This window comes from Moschus berezovskii, chromosome 8, assembly GCF_049115385.1.
Source record: "Moschus berezovskii isolate FMDL1 chromosome 8, NW_MosBer_1.0, whole genome shotgun sequence".
In the NCBI taxonomy this organism is placed as follows: domain Eukaryota; kingdom Metazoa; phylum Chordata; class Mammalia; order Artiodactyla; family Moschidae; genus Moschus; species Moschus berezovskii.
Window position 1 is genome coordinate 49,628,794 of NC_142467.1, and position 14,056 is coordinate 49,642,849.

Sequence of the window (14,056 nt, forward strand, 5' to 3'; positions counted from 1 at the left end):
CGGAGTTTACTCAAGCTCATGTCCATCGAGGCGGTGATGACATCCAGCCATCTCATTCTCTGTCGTCCCCTTCTCCTCCTGCCCCCAATCCCTCCTAGCATTAGAGTCTTTTCCAGTGAGTCAACTCGTTGCATGAGGTGGCCAAAGTATTGCAGTTTCAGCTTTAGCATCAGTCCTTCCAATGAACACTCAGGATTGATCTCCTTTAGAATGGACTGGTTGGATCTCTTGCAGTCCAAGGGACTCTCAAGAGTCTTTTCCAGCACCACAGTTCAAAAGCATCAATTCTTCGGCGATCAGCCTTCTTCTACTCCAACACAAAATAAAAAGTTTTTAAAAATTAAATACAAACTGGAAAATAAACTCTAAGTTTTAACAGAGATTGAATTTAATCTATATGTTATTCTGGGAAATACTATTATTTGAACAATATTAAGCATTAGTGAGTGAAAGTCGCTCAGTCATGTCCGACTCTTTGTGACCCCAAGGGCTATACAGTCCATGGAATTCTCCAGGCCAGAATACTGGAGTGGGTAGTCTTTCCCTTCTCCAGGAGATCGTCCCAACGCAGGGATCGAACCCAGGTCTCCCGCATTGCAGGTGGATTCTTTACCAGCTGAGCCACAAGGGAAGCCCAAAAATACCGGAGTGGGTAGCCTATCCCTTCTCCAGTGGCTCTCCCAATCCAGGAACTGAACTGGGGTCTCCTGCATTGTAGGCGGATTATTTACCAACTGAGCTACCAGGGAAGCCCAATATTAAGCATACTAATCTTTAAACATGTGTTGTTTTCTATTTAGGTCCTTTTAATTTATGCAATGTTTTTTAGAGGCTTCAGGGTACAGTCCTGGGTACACTTTATAAATTCTGAAATTGTTATATTTTTAATTTTTATTGAAGTTAGTTGATAAACAATATCTTGTTAGTTCTGGCATACAGCAAAGTGAATTATTCATATGCATATGTATATCCACTCTGTTTTAGATTCTTATACAGGTTAAGACAGAATATTGAGTCGAGTTCCCTGTGCTATACAGTAGGTCCTTAGTTATGTTTTATGTATGCTGTGTTGTGTATTTGTTGATCCCCCTAAACGTCTCCTAATTTATCACTGCCAACCTCCTTCATCCTTTGCTAACTGTAGATTCGTTTTCTGCATCTGTGGCGATTTTTGTTTTGTGAACAAGTTCATTTGTGCCATCTTTTTAGATTCTGCATATAAGCGGTACCGTATGATATCTGTCTTCCTTTGACTTGCATCACTTAGTATGAGAATCTCTCAGTCCTTTTAGGTTCCTGCAAATGGCATTATTTTATTCTTTTTGATGTGATGGTTAACAAAATTGTTTCTTTAATGTCTCCTTCTGTTCTTTCATCATTAGTGTATAGGAATGTAAGAGATTTCTGTATTAATTTTGTATCCTGCAACTTTACTGACTTTATTGATACTCTCACAGTTTTCTGGTAGTATCTTTAGGATTTTCTACATAGAGTATCATGTCATCTGCAAAGAGTGACAGTTTTATTTTTTACAGTTTGAATTCATTTTTCTTCTCTGACTGCTGTGGCTAGGACTTCCAAAACTATGTTGTATGAGTGGCAAGACATACTTGTCTTGTTCCTGATCTTTGAGGAAATGCTCAACTTTTCACCATTAAGAATGATAGTTGTGCATTTTTTGTAGATGTCCTTTATCATGTTTAGGCAGGTTCCCTAATGCCCACTTTCTGGAGAATTTTTATCATAAGTGGATGTTGCAGTTTTTCAAAAGTTCGTTGCAGGCTTCTCACTGCAGTGGCTTCTCTGGTTGCAGAGCATGGGCTCCAGGGCACATGGGCTTATCAGTTGTGGTACATGAGCTTAGTTGTCCTGGGGCATGTGGAATCTTTCTGAACCGGGGATTGAACCCGTGTCCCCTGCATTGGCAGGTGGATTCTTAACCACTGGACCTCCAGGAAGTCCAGTCTCTAGACCTGTAGTTTTTTTCAGATTTTCTCTTGAGTCAGTTTGGGTAGCTTGGGTATTCCTAGGAATTTGCTCATTTCATCTAAGCTACCCTATTTGTTGACATGCAGTCCGTAGTATTCTTTTAGGATCCTTTGCATTTCTGTGCAGTTGGTAGTTGAGGGGATATTTTGAGGGGTCTTTCTCAGTGTCCTCGATCACCTAACCGATTTGATTTCAGGGGTCCCAGAGAGAACAATCGCATGTGATGAGTTTCCGCGCTGGGTGTTCCTCTTGGCTCTTCAGCCCCATCCTCCTCAGCCTCAGGACAAAAGTGGCAGTGCCAGCCCCGGGCCAAGGCATGGGAGCTGCCAAAGTCGGATGCCTAGAATTGGATCAGGCTTTACCGAGCACTCAGTGTGAAGCAGGCCTTACTCCTCACAGCAGCCCTGGCACCTGCCACCCATCATTGTTCCCATTTACCAATGAGAAGACAGCCTCCGAGACATATGGTACTTGCCCAAGGTCACATAACCCATGTGGACCTATCTGAAATTAGGTCTGCTTCCTGTGCATATCTCAGCAACTATGCTGCACAGCCTCTTCCCTTCCCCAGGGACAGCTCCCTAGAACGGGGCGCAGCTCCTAGAGAATTTAAGCTCCAGCTTATCCCTCCCTCCCTCCCCCTCCAAAGGTTTGATAGAGTGGAGCCCCCTCAGTGCCTCCAGCACAGAATCTCCATCCACTGCTGCAGAAAGCAGCAAATACCTGCCACATGGTGCCCAGGACCAGGAAGAAGCACAGTGCAGAACATGCATGAGCAGGGCAAGCCAGCAGAGGATGTGTGTGTACAGGGCTGTCATATTTGAAAAATCATCTCTGGAAAGATCCAGAGAAACTGGTGGTAGTCATTTCCCTTGGAGCGGTGAGGGTTGGGTGGGTTAGAGGTTGGGGGGGTTGATGTTTAGAGCAGGACTTAGATCTCACTGTAGGCAGTGTTTGCTTTATACTCATGGGTGGGGACACACACACACACTTCTAAGTGCTCAGCCTACAGACGGGCAGGGGCAGGTTCAGTGAGTTCTCCCCACTCTGACTCATGACAGGCGGTAGGACCACTTGGGGGGCCAAGGCAGTGGAATCTCACAGACCAACGACTCCCAGCTCTGTGATTCTGGCAGAATTATTCAACCTCTCCAAATCTCAGACTCATTTACATAGTGGGAATGAGGATAATTCCTACCTCAGAGGGTTGTGGCAAGGATTAAGAGAGATAGCACTTGACGAGCAGAAGGCCTCCCTGACAGAGAAAGTTTTTAATTATTCCTGTCATTGAATTATTTATAGTCTCATTACCTCACCACCATTGATCACCAGCCCAGTCTTCCCAGAGGAGGTTCAAGCAAACGCTAGTTTGTCAGAGGGTGGGGCGACAGTGTCCCCTGGTGGACATGTTCTGAACTGCGCCAGATAAGTGGGATCCATTAGAGAAAGCGCATGGGTCAAAATTCAGCTTTATTTCTTCACTTTTACCCATCAATATTTCAGCATGTACTACTTAAGAGCAATGACATACTCTTATATAACAGTGTAATAAATAGTATTATCCAATCCACACAGAAAATATTCACATTTTGCCAGCTGTTAGTATGGTGTTCTTTACAAGTAACTCTTTCCTAGATTATAAATGATGTTCAATTTTCCAGGGCTCTTTAGTATCCTTTAATCTCTTGAACCAGTTCTCAGCCTTTCTTGATCTTCCATGACCCCGACTATTTTAAGAGTTCTGGCCAGTTATTTTGCAAAAATGTCCCTCAACATGGATGTGTAGCTGTTTCTTCTTGGGTAGATTCATGTTATGAATTTCACAGGTGCTAGGCTGGGTTTGTCCCAACACTGATGTTCACTCCAGCTCCCCCTGTGTGAGTACGTGGAGCTGAGTTACCCACAGTCTCACACAGCGAGTCAGGATCCCCAGGTCAGGAGCCTGACAGGTGCTCAGGATTCCTGCAGCAAGGCAAGAAATCCCTCTGCAGCCAGGGCCTCTGGCCCTGCATGTTGGGTGCCTGTGGGCTGGCAGAACAGCAGGGCTGTTTTCACGGTGAGCATCCCACAACAGTCCTGCTCTCTGGACTTCATTTTCTGCTTTGCCCATTTGTTTCTTAAAGCTACCTTTATGTTTTCATTCCACAAATTGATACATACATTTCCTTTGTTTTTAGTACAATATTTGGGACAAAGCTAAAGTCCCCTTTGAAATCTTCCCCCACCCCATTCCCTTCTCCCTCTTCCAGAAGTAGCCAGTTATGTTTGGTGTGAGACAGAGCTAGCTACACTGCCAGGAAAAATAGTGCAGAATGAACGTAAGAAGTACGAGCCGCAGAGTATGTGTGTGTACTTAGCTGTATGGCATCCTCTTTCCACAGGTGGTCAGTCATTCTTCAAATTTCCCTGGATGGGGACCTGGGGCCTGAGCTATTCATTCTTTCCTGCATCACCATAGTTTAGCATGTGGCCATAGCAGTGGCTATTTAGCCGATGCCCTCTGGATGGACATCTGTTTCCAGGGCTTTGCTATGATGAAACACAATGCCCCGTGCATCGGATCCAGGGCTTCTCTGAGGGAAGTACCCACTTTCAGGATCTGACACTGCCCTTGGGCATGATGCTCCCTGAGTCGGGACTCCTCATGTGGGAGATGAGGAGGGTTGGATGTGTTTGTTCAGTATGTTAGAACTGCAGGATTCTTGGGACCTCTGAGAATACCTGGGCTGGGCTTCCCTGGGGTGTTTCAAGGATTCTTTGGGTTCCAAGATAGTGTAGGGACATGGAGGAGGTGAGCTGGTGAGTCCAGATACTTACCCCAAATCCAATGAGAAGTCTCTGCCTCTACCTGGTTTTCAATTACGTTTCTTTAAAAAATATTTTTCTTAATTCAAAACTGATACAGCTTGACTGCTTACCTGGCCCAGGAATCCCATCTGTATCGTGCATACCCACTGCTCTTGTTAATGCTATGCCCATGCTCTTAGATAGTATATTAAAAAGCAGAGACATTACTTTGCCAACACAGCTCCGTCTAGTCAAGGCTATGGTTTTTCCCGTGGTCATGTATGGATGTGAGAGTTGGACTGTGAAGAAAGCTGATCGCCGAAGAACTGATGCTTTTGAACTGTGGTGCTGGAAAAGACTCTTGAGAGTCCCTTGGACTGCAAGGAGATCCAACCAGTCCATTCTAAAGGAGATCGATCCTGGGTGTTCATTGGAAGGACTGATGCTAAAGCTGAAACTCCAATACTTTGGCCCACCTCATGCGACGAGTTGACTCACTGGAAAAGACTCTGATGCTAGGAGGGATTGGGGGCAGGAGGAGAAGGGGACGACAGAGAATGAGATGGCTGGATTGCACCACCGACTCGATGGACATGAGTTTGAGTGAACTCCGGGAGTTGGTGATGGACAGGGAGACCTGGTGTGCTGTGATTCATGGGGTCACAAAGAGTTGGACACGACTGAGCAACTGAACTGAACTGAAGCTCTTTATATACAGAATTTGTTAGCTGCGCTGGGTCTTAGCTGGGGCTCACAAGATCTTTGATCTTTACTGCAGCATGTGGGATCTAATTCCATGACCAGTGACTGAACCCTGGCCCCCTGCACTGGGAGTGCGGAGTCCTAGCTACTGGACCACCAGGGAACCTCCCACCCGTGTTCTTATTGTTACTCCATGACTTTTACCAAGCTCCCAGCCGACAAACCCCAAAAGGTGTCTGAAAGTGCCACCCTTGTGCCATTGAGGTTGTTTTCGCTGTCGTTGGGGGGATTTTTGGCCACATCATGCAGCTTGTGGGATCTTAGTTCCCCAACCAGGAATCAAACCCGGGCCTTCAGCATTGACACATGGAGTCCTAACCACACCGCACCACCAGGGAATTCTCATGGAGTTAGTGTTTCTTATTTTTTCTAGGAGTATGGTTGATTTACAATGTCTTGTTTCAGGTGTGCAGCAAAGGGATTCAGTTATACATCTACACGTGGCCATTTTTTTTCAGCCTCTATTCCCATACAAGTTATTAAAGCATGCTGAATAGAATTTCCTGTGATACAGAGTAGGTCTTTGCTGATCTATCATAATTATTACAATATATATATTAGTGTGTATAGGTTTCTTTCACCTAATTTATCCTTTCCTCTCACCTTTCCCCTTTGGTAAGCATGTTTCTTGTCCAAGTCTTTTTCTTTTTTGCAAGTTAGTTCATATGGAATGAGTTTCTGATTCCCCCTTTAAGTGATACCACATGATGGTTAGCTTTATTTGGTATGAGCATCTCTGGGTCCATCCGTGTTGCTGAGAAAGGTCTTATTCTTCTTTATGGCTAAGAGTCCATTGTCTCTCTTCTTCCTTATCCATTCATCGGTCCAGGGACATTCTGGCCACTCTGGTGTCTTGGTTATTGTAAACAGCGCTGTGGTGAACGCTGGGCTGCCTGTGGTTTTTCTCCAGATACATCCCCAGGTGTGGGAATACCTGATCTACTGGTAGCTCTATTTTCAGTTTCTTGAGGAATTGTACTGTTCTCCATGCAGCTCTTTACACTTTGCATTCAAGGACACTGTAGGTGTCCCTTTTCCCCACATCCTGTTCAGCATGTATCCTTCAGTTCAGTTCAGTCGCTCAATCGTGTCCGACTCTTTGCGACCCCATGAATCACAGCACGCCAGGCTTCCCTGTCCATCACCAACTCCCGGAGTTCACTCAAACTCATGTCCATCGAGATGGTGATGCCATCCAGCCATCTCATTCTCTGTCGTCCCCGTCTCCTCCCGCCCCCAATCCCTCCCAGCATCAGACTCTTTTCCAGTGAGCCAACTCATCGCATGAGGTGGCCAAAGTATTGGAGTTTCAGCTTTAGCATCAGTCCTTCCAATGAACACCCAGGATTGATCTCCTTGCAGTCCAAGGGCATGTATCCTTAGTAGATGTTTTAAAGATAATCACTCTGGTGGGAGGTGATACCTTGTTGCAATTTTGAGTCCCTTGCCTCTAAATCATTAGCCATGTTAACCATCTTATACTGTGCTTTTTCTTTTTTTAAATAATAGTGAAACTAATATTTACCTCTTGAAATTGGCCTCCAGAGAGTTGTCCTGATTTGAATTCTTTTTTGATTACCACCCCCAGGATATTTCTTGAGAGCTGGGGCTGCTAGGCCTTGTGAATATTCAGTGCCGAGTTGCTGTTATAGGCAGTGTCCACACTAAGGCAGCACTTATGTTCCCAGCTGTGTCCCAGCACACCCCAAGGCAGCTGTCCAAAATTCTGTGGAGCTTCTCAGGATGACCCTTGGTGGCCTGACTCAGTGTTCCCACACCTTTCTGTTAGGCAGGGACTGTTTAAAAGCCACATTTCTGGATCTCTCTCCCAGAGGTTCTGAGTGGACTGGACTGGGAATGTGCATTTTGTAAAGTTCCCCTGGGGCCTCTGAGGGAGCGGCTTCTCCTCTCTGCTCCCCACTTTTGCAAACTTGAGCTCAACCAAGCAGGGAGAACTAGGAAGTCATTCATTTCACCCAAAGTTTTCATTTCTTGGGCAGCAGGAGAAATCAATTAGAATTCATTAATTAGAACCCGTAGGAGCCATCTATCTGAACCAGGGTTCCCTGAGTGGGGCGCCTCGGTGTGCTGGAGAGGCTGTTAAAATGCAGATGCTCGGGCCACACAGGAATCCTTGGGGGCACAGCCAGGGAATCTGCATTTGAATCAAGCTCTCCAGAGTGGCCACTGAGTCCAACACCTTCCATGCCTCTAAGAGGTGAGCGAAACTGAGGATCCAAGCGTAGAGTGACTTGTCTTCAGTCACGCCACATGCTCATGGTAGAACTCTCTCTAGACAGAGGCTCCTCGCAGCACAGAACTCCAGCGCTTCTCAACTGTCCAGCATGCCTGAGAGCTCTCTGTCACCTGAGACATCCCAGCTGGCTGTCCTGGGACAGGCCCCTACCGTCTAGAAAGGCTGTGGTTTATCATCTGTGGGATTGGTCTTTGATTTGAGAAAGTCACTGTGTGTATAGGGGTGGCCACACTGGCCATCGTGTAAACACCCTTCTCTCTACCGCTCCTGTGGGCCTTGAAAAAAGGTCAGACAGACAGATGTGACCAAGATGTACAAACAGAACCCCACTTTATTAGCAGTTAGTTCGAGATTGTACATTAATGGAGAAAGGTTCCCACATTCAACACAACCCAAAACGGCTGGTTTGAGAGCCCTGATCAGCTGAGTAGAGAAGCACCCTCCTCTCTCCTCCCCACCCACAAAGGAAGGAAACCTCTGCCTGTTCCCCTAACCTGCCCCCCACCCCTCTCAGTCAGCCCTCTCCTCTCTCCCCAGGAAATGACATGAATTTCATGCACAAATTACAAAAGGAGCCCTCTTGCTGATAATAAAAGCTAGCACAGTCATAGAAAACCCTCACCGCCCTCACTCTCAAGGGCCACAGAGAGGAAGGAGGGAGGGAGGAACTTATTAGGATAAAACACAGCCAGAGTCTTCCCTGGGCCCTCGACATTGACTGCACACGAGGTCCACGGCTCTCCCTGGTGGGAGCTGGAAAAGTCTCTGGTGGTCTGAGCTGGCGAAGGGAAGCCGTGGGGACAGGCAGCCCCAGCCAGGTAAGCAAGCCGGAAGCCCGGCACTGCCTCAAGGGCAGGGGACCTCCATCCCCACCTCAATGAGAGCAGACTTCCTTCCTTCTTCGATGCCTGAAAACCCACGCTGTAGGCCCATCGGCTTGTTCTAGATGGGGAAATTAAGTCCCTGGGAGGAAAACTGTCACTGAGCTACTCAGCACACACAACTTGGACGAAACTTCACACCTCCCGCCTCCAGCCCTGAGCTCTTTCTCCTCAACCTCGGCCTGGGAGAGGCGCCCCCACCCCCTTCTTCTGTGCACCCTCGTGGCTCTGCCCTCGAGCACACAGACCATGGGCCTCCAGGAAGTGAAAACCCAGAGATGCAAATCAGAGAGAGAGAGATACTATTTGGTGCCCTGTGGTCCAGTCCCAGGATCAGAAGGAGAGCACAGGACCTTCTGAGTCCAAGATGCCTCATTTCCAACAGGCCCAGCCTTCACGCGTGCGGCCTCTTCCTTCTAGACTCTCCCAGCCCAGTCGTGAAGCTGCCTTCCCCGCCCTCTCCAGGAGCTCTGGCCCACCCCTCTGTTGATTTGGCACTTGGTACAGGTGACAGCGAAGGGACTGAAGTCTTTAAGTCAGCAACAAAAGGTAACACTCCCCATAGCCTAAATGGCCCTTGCCAGTACAGGGGTTAGAGGAACTAGACACCGTGAAGAAACAGATCAGCTTGTGGGACGTCGAGCCTCAGAAATAACGTCATTTATAAAACCAAAGTGAGCAGAATGGAAATGTCACTGGCTTGAAAGAGATTTTAGAAAACAGACTTCCAAGTTGCAACTTGTGTACCTTAACTAGGTCCTAATTCTAAAACCAGGCATAAATTATTTGGGGGAACTTTAAATAGGGACTGTTGTCTTGGGTGTGATGGCGGGCCAACTGAAGGAAAATGACCTTTCTCTTAGGAGATGCAGGCTGGAGTATTTGGGGTGGAGTCTTAATGATAATTGCAACTTTTAAACTAGTTCAGGAAAAATGTACAGACAAAAAAAAGTGTGGCAGAATGTTCACTGTAAGTCTAAACAGTGGGTAGTGGGAGTTAGTTGTGAAATATTTGGTACATTTACTTGCTCTTTCTAACATACCTGTGGGGACAGTTCCATGTTGGGACCAACTGGTCTCTGCAGGTCAGCCCAGCAGTTTCCACCTACTGGGAACAGACCACTGCTCCCTCGCTGGGCTCAGAGGCACTGGCCGCTCCTACTGAGAGGTGCAGAAGCGACCCATCGTTACACCTCAGGCTCTTTCTCCAAGTGCAAGACGCCTGCCGTGGGCAGCTTTAGAACCCCGGGTGACACAGCACACCTGCCCCCAGCCTGGGGCACAGGTGTGTGGAGGAGACGGCAGAAGGGGGGTAGAGTTTCTGCTCTTTTCAGGCCAGACAGTGACTTAGTGACATGAGGATTCAGAGGACACGGCACCACTCACCTCCGGTTTTCTCCCCTCTCAGGGGGATCTGTGAACTCAGTAGCCAAAGAGCCCTGAGGGCTCTCTCCCCTCCCCAGTACCTCCAAGTCCTGGCAGGGGGTCCTTGAGACAGATTCCTTTAGTGGGAAGGGGAAAAGTAGCAGTGACAAGACAGACTTACAACATGTGACAGGTCAAGTCCCCAGGATTTCCGCTGCTCCCCCAGGGTCTCAAACCTGCCTGTTTCTTCCTCAGGCCGGAGGACAAGGGGAGCAGACCCACCCGCCCCTTGAGGACAGACCCAGACGGTGGGAGCTGTGAGGTCCTCATCACAGAACACGAGCCCCGCACTGAAGGATGGGAAGGGAAGCTGGGCTCTGCGCTGCAGAAGCCGCTGCCAGCTGTGGGAGTCTGGTTCCTGGTGCAAGCAAGTCCTCATGAGCATACACGCAGGCATGCTGCCCAGGCCTCAGACACTCTGCTCCTCAGCCCCTGCTGGGCTGGCAGCGCCCAGGTTCTAAGGCCCCATGAAAAGCATAATGGGAACACTTCTCTCGGGGGATGGTAGAACCACATGCAGCTGGCTCCGCAGAACACTCCACTTCTCCACTCCACGGAGATCCTGGGAACCAAGATCCAGGTTTCCAGGCTGGGGAAGGGCCTTCTGAGTTGGGGCGAGCACGACAGGGATGCAGATCTGGGACTGAGAAGGCACCTGACTGGGAAGGAGTGGTTTGTCCCCGTATCCTGGAATGACCAAGGGTGTGACCGAGGGAGGGACAGTAACCTGGCAGAGTAGGGTCCCAAGGACGGGCTCAGAGGCAGTGTGGCATTGGAAGAAGAGCTCTGGGCATGGAAGCGGGAGCCTCAAGTTCGCTTCCTGGCCCTGCTCCCAGTCAATTCTGTGACGTCAGCCCAGGAGGCCACCTCCCCTTCTGGAGCTGTGTCCACACCCGTTGAAGGACCCCTCAGCCCCAACATCCTAAAGTCTTCTGAACAAGACCAGGCTCTCTAAAAAGGATTTCCGAGGTGTCAGTTCAAAGCTGAACTGGCAGAGGGAGGGACTGGGGAAAAGGCACCCCAGCCTTAGTCACTTCACATTGTTACGAGGGGGGTAGGAGCAGGCCCCCATCAGAAACTAGCCCAGAGAGCCCCTTGTCTGCAGAGGGGCCTGGAAACAGCTCTGGGGGGTCCTGGGGGCCCCCAAGCTCCCAGGGCAGCTCCCAACCTAGCACCATGTGAGGGGAAGGGGGACAGGCCAGCATTTAGCCCCGGGGTCTCCTACCTCAGCCTGGCTGTTTCCTTTGATCAGAAGTCTCCTGGGATCACTGCACTTCATGAAGCCAGACTTCCTGGAGACAGCAGGCCTTCCCTCTGCATCTCACCACCCCTGTTCTCCTGGAGTAGCTGCAGGGCAGCCAGGGCACTTGACCTCTCCAAGGGCACATACATTCTGTGTCCTTGAGGCCCCCACACGTGAAGATACATACCGCCCCCCCATCCCATGCTCTAGCACTGAGATAGGACACCCTTTGGGATTGGGGCTTGCCACCATTCTGTATGACTCAGTTAAAAACAAACCCAACCAAAAAAATATAATATATATATATATATATATATATATATACACAGTTATATATATATATGTAACACAGTGCAACCCCAGTACCCAGGGTATAAACTCTGGCACCAAGAAAAAAAAAAATTAAAATACTTTAGCTTCTTAGTACTTGGGAGGTTAAGGGGGACTCTAGGTACCCTCAGCCCCAGAGAGCTGGCGTCAGGCAGAGGTGGTGGCCTCACCAACTCTGTCCAGCATCTGCCTGGGGTCAAGGCAGGGGCCTGGGGACAACAAATGTACACTGGAGCATGTATACAGCTGGCCCCACGACCGCCTCAGTCTCTTACCACAGGAAACACCACGCATGTCATATCCCAGGGGGAGAGAGGGGGCAGGGTTGAGGACTGGGTCTCTGGGTCCAAATGGCATGGCAGTGCCCCCAGGGCCCTGAGGTGGCCTCGGGAACCGAGTGGGTACTGTGTGAGCCAGCGGCTCTCTCCCCAAAGCAGGGAGGTGAGATGCAAAGCTGTGAGCCGCAACGGGAGCGGAGGCCCAGCACTCTCTCGAGGTGGCCACCCTCACACCCCGCCTGTGGCTGCCCCTCTGAAAAGCCGGGCTGGACACATCAGCGAAACGTTCAGTTTCTCTCCCTGGTTCACCAGAGGCCCCAGCTGCGCCCTTGTCCTTGCTGTCAGGGGGACAGAGACGCTGTGGCGGCTAACACTGCGTGGACGCCCTGCAGGGGCGGGGGTGATGGGTGGAGAGTGCGGTGGGTGGAGACAGTGAGGGACAGAGAGCAGAGTCTCAGGGACTCCTTCCTACCAGCAGGTGGTCTTCCACCAACAGGAAGTGGCCTCCCCATGAAAGACTGTGAGCGGAATGGACCTCAGGTGGCAAGGGAGGTCCGAGAGGCCACTGGCTGCGTGCTGGATGCTCTGAGGCACGTGGGCACCTGCCTGGGCTCTCCTCCTGGCTGGCCCGGGCCGCGGCGGAGTATTGCTTGTGAGTGCTTGGCCAGCCGGGTCCCGCTCCCTACTCTGCAGGTCAGTCTGGCTCGGCGTGTGGCGGGACGTCCCTGCCATCACATTCAGTCCGGCAGTGGGGGCCACAGCTACCTGGTGTTCTGCAGCTCCTCCCGGAGCCAGGTCGGCAGTGTCTGGCCCATCTTGTACAGCAGCTTGGAAAGCTCGACGTTGTGGTCCCGATAATAGTCCTTCAGGAAGGCGCGGGACTGCAACAGGAAGGGAAGCTCAGGCGTTGGTCATGTGCTGGTTTGAGTGACCCCCGCCCCCTCCTCTGGAAAACCAGCGCCCCACTGCCATCATCTCCCCCTCCCATTATTTACTCACAACCTTCTTCAAAATGGTAACCTTCAAAAGAAAACATATAGTAGAAGCACCATAGTGCACAAGGTCAAAACTCGTGATTGGGAGAAGAGAGAATTAATCATGAGTATTTTGTTGAGGATTTTTGCATCCATGTTCATCAGTGATATTCGCTGATAATTTTCTATTTTCTGTGGTGGTATCCTCATCTGGTTTTGGTATCAGGGTGGGTGATGGTGGCCTCACAGAATGAGTTTGGGAGTGTTCCTTCCTCTCCAATTTTTTGGAAGAGTTTCAGAAGGTTAAGTGTTAACTCTTCTCGAAATGTTTGATAGAATTTATCTGTAAAGCCCTCTGGCCCTGGACTTTGGTTTGTTGGGAGTTTTTTAATCACATTTTCAATTTCAATTTAAGTACTTGTGATTGGTGTGTTCATATTTTCTATTTCTTCCTGGTTCCGTCTTGGCAGGTTGTACCTTGCTAAGAATTTGTCCATTTCGTCTAGGTTGTCTATTTTGCTGGCATATAGGTAGGTGCTGAGAGTCATTTCCAATGGTCCTTTGAATTTCTGTGGCATCAGTTGTAGCTTTTCCTTTCTAATTTTATTGATTTACACCCTTTCCCCTTTTTATCTTGATGAGTCTGGCTAATGGTTTATCAACTTTGTTTATCTTTTCAAAGACCCAGCTTTTAGTTTCAATGATCTTTTCTACCATTTTCTTCATCACTATTGCATTTATTTCTGCTCTGATCTTTATCCTCAACAAAATACTAGCAATCCTAATCCAACAATACAGTAAAAGGATCTTACACCATGATCAAGTGGGATTTATGTCAGGGATACAAGGATTTTTCAGTATCTTCAAGTCAATTAGTGTGATATACCCCATCAACAAATTGAAGAATAAAAACTGATCACCTCAATTGATGCAGAAAAAGCTTTTGACAAAACACCATCAATTTATGATTAAAAACTGTCCAGAAAGTGGGCATAGAGAAAACCTACCTCAACATAACAAAGGCCATATATGACAAACCTACAGCTAACATCATTCTCAATGGTGAAAAGCTGAAAGCATTTCCTCTAAAATCAGGAACAAGACAAGGATGTCCACTCTTGCCACTTTTA

At 48.7% G+C, this 14,056-nt stretch overlaps 1 protein-coding gene across 4 annotated transcripts in view; it reads right to left on the reverse strand.

Annotated features, from left to right (window-relative positions):
* Positions 1 to 6,924: 6,924 nt before the first annotated feature.
* Positions 6,925 to 14,056, reverse strand: part of NDST1 (N-deacetylase and N-sulfotransferase 1) — a 130,155-nt gene continuing 123,023 nt past the window's right edge. For all 4 annotated transcript variants that reach the window (XM_055431347.2, XM_055431348.2, XM_055431350.2 and 1 more), the window contains one exon: positions 6,925 to 12,833. In XM_055431347.2, the coding sequence (XP_055287322.1) occupies positions 12,714 to 12,833 (120 nt within the window). In that variant the 3' untranslated portion in view covers positions 6,925 to 12,713. The remainder of the gene's footprint in view (positions 12,834 to 14,056) is intronic.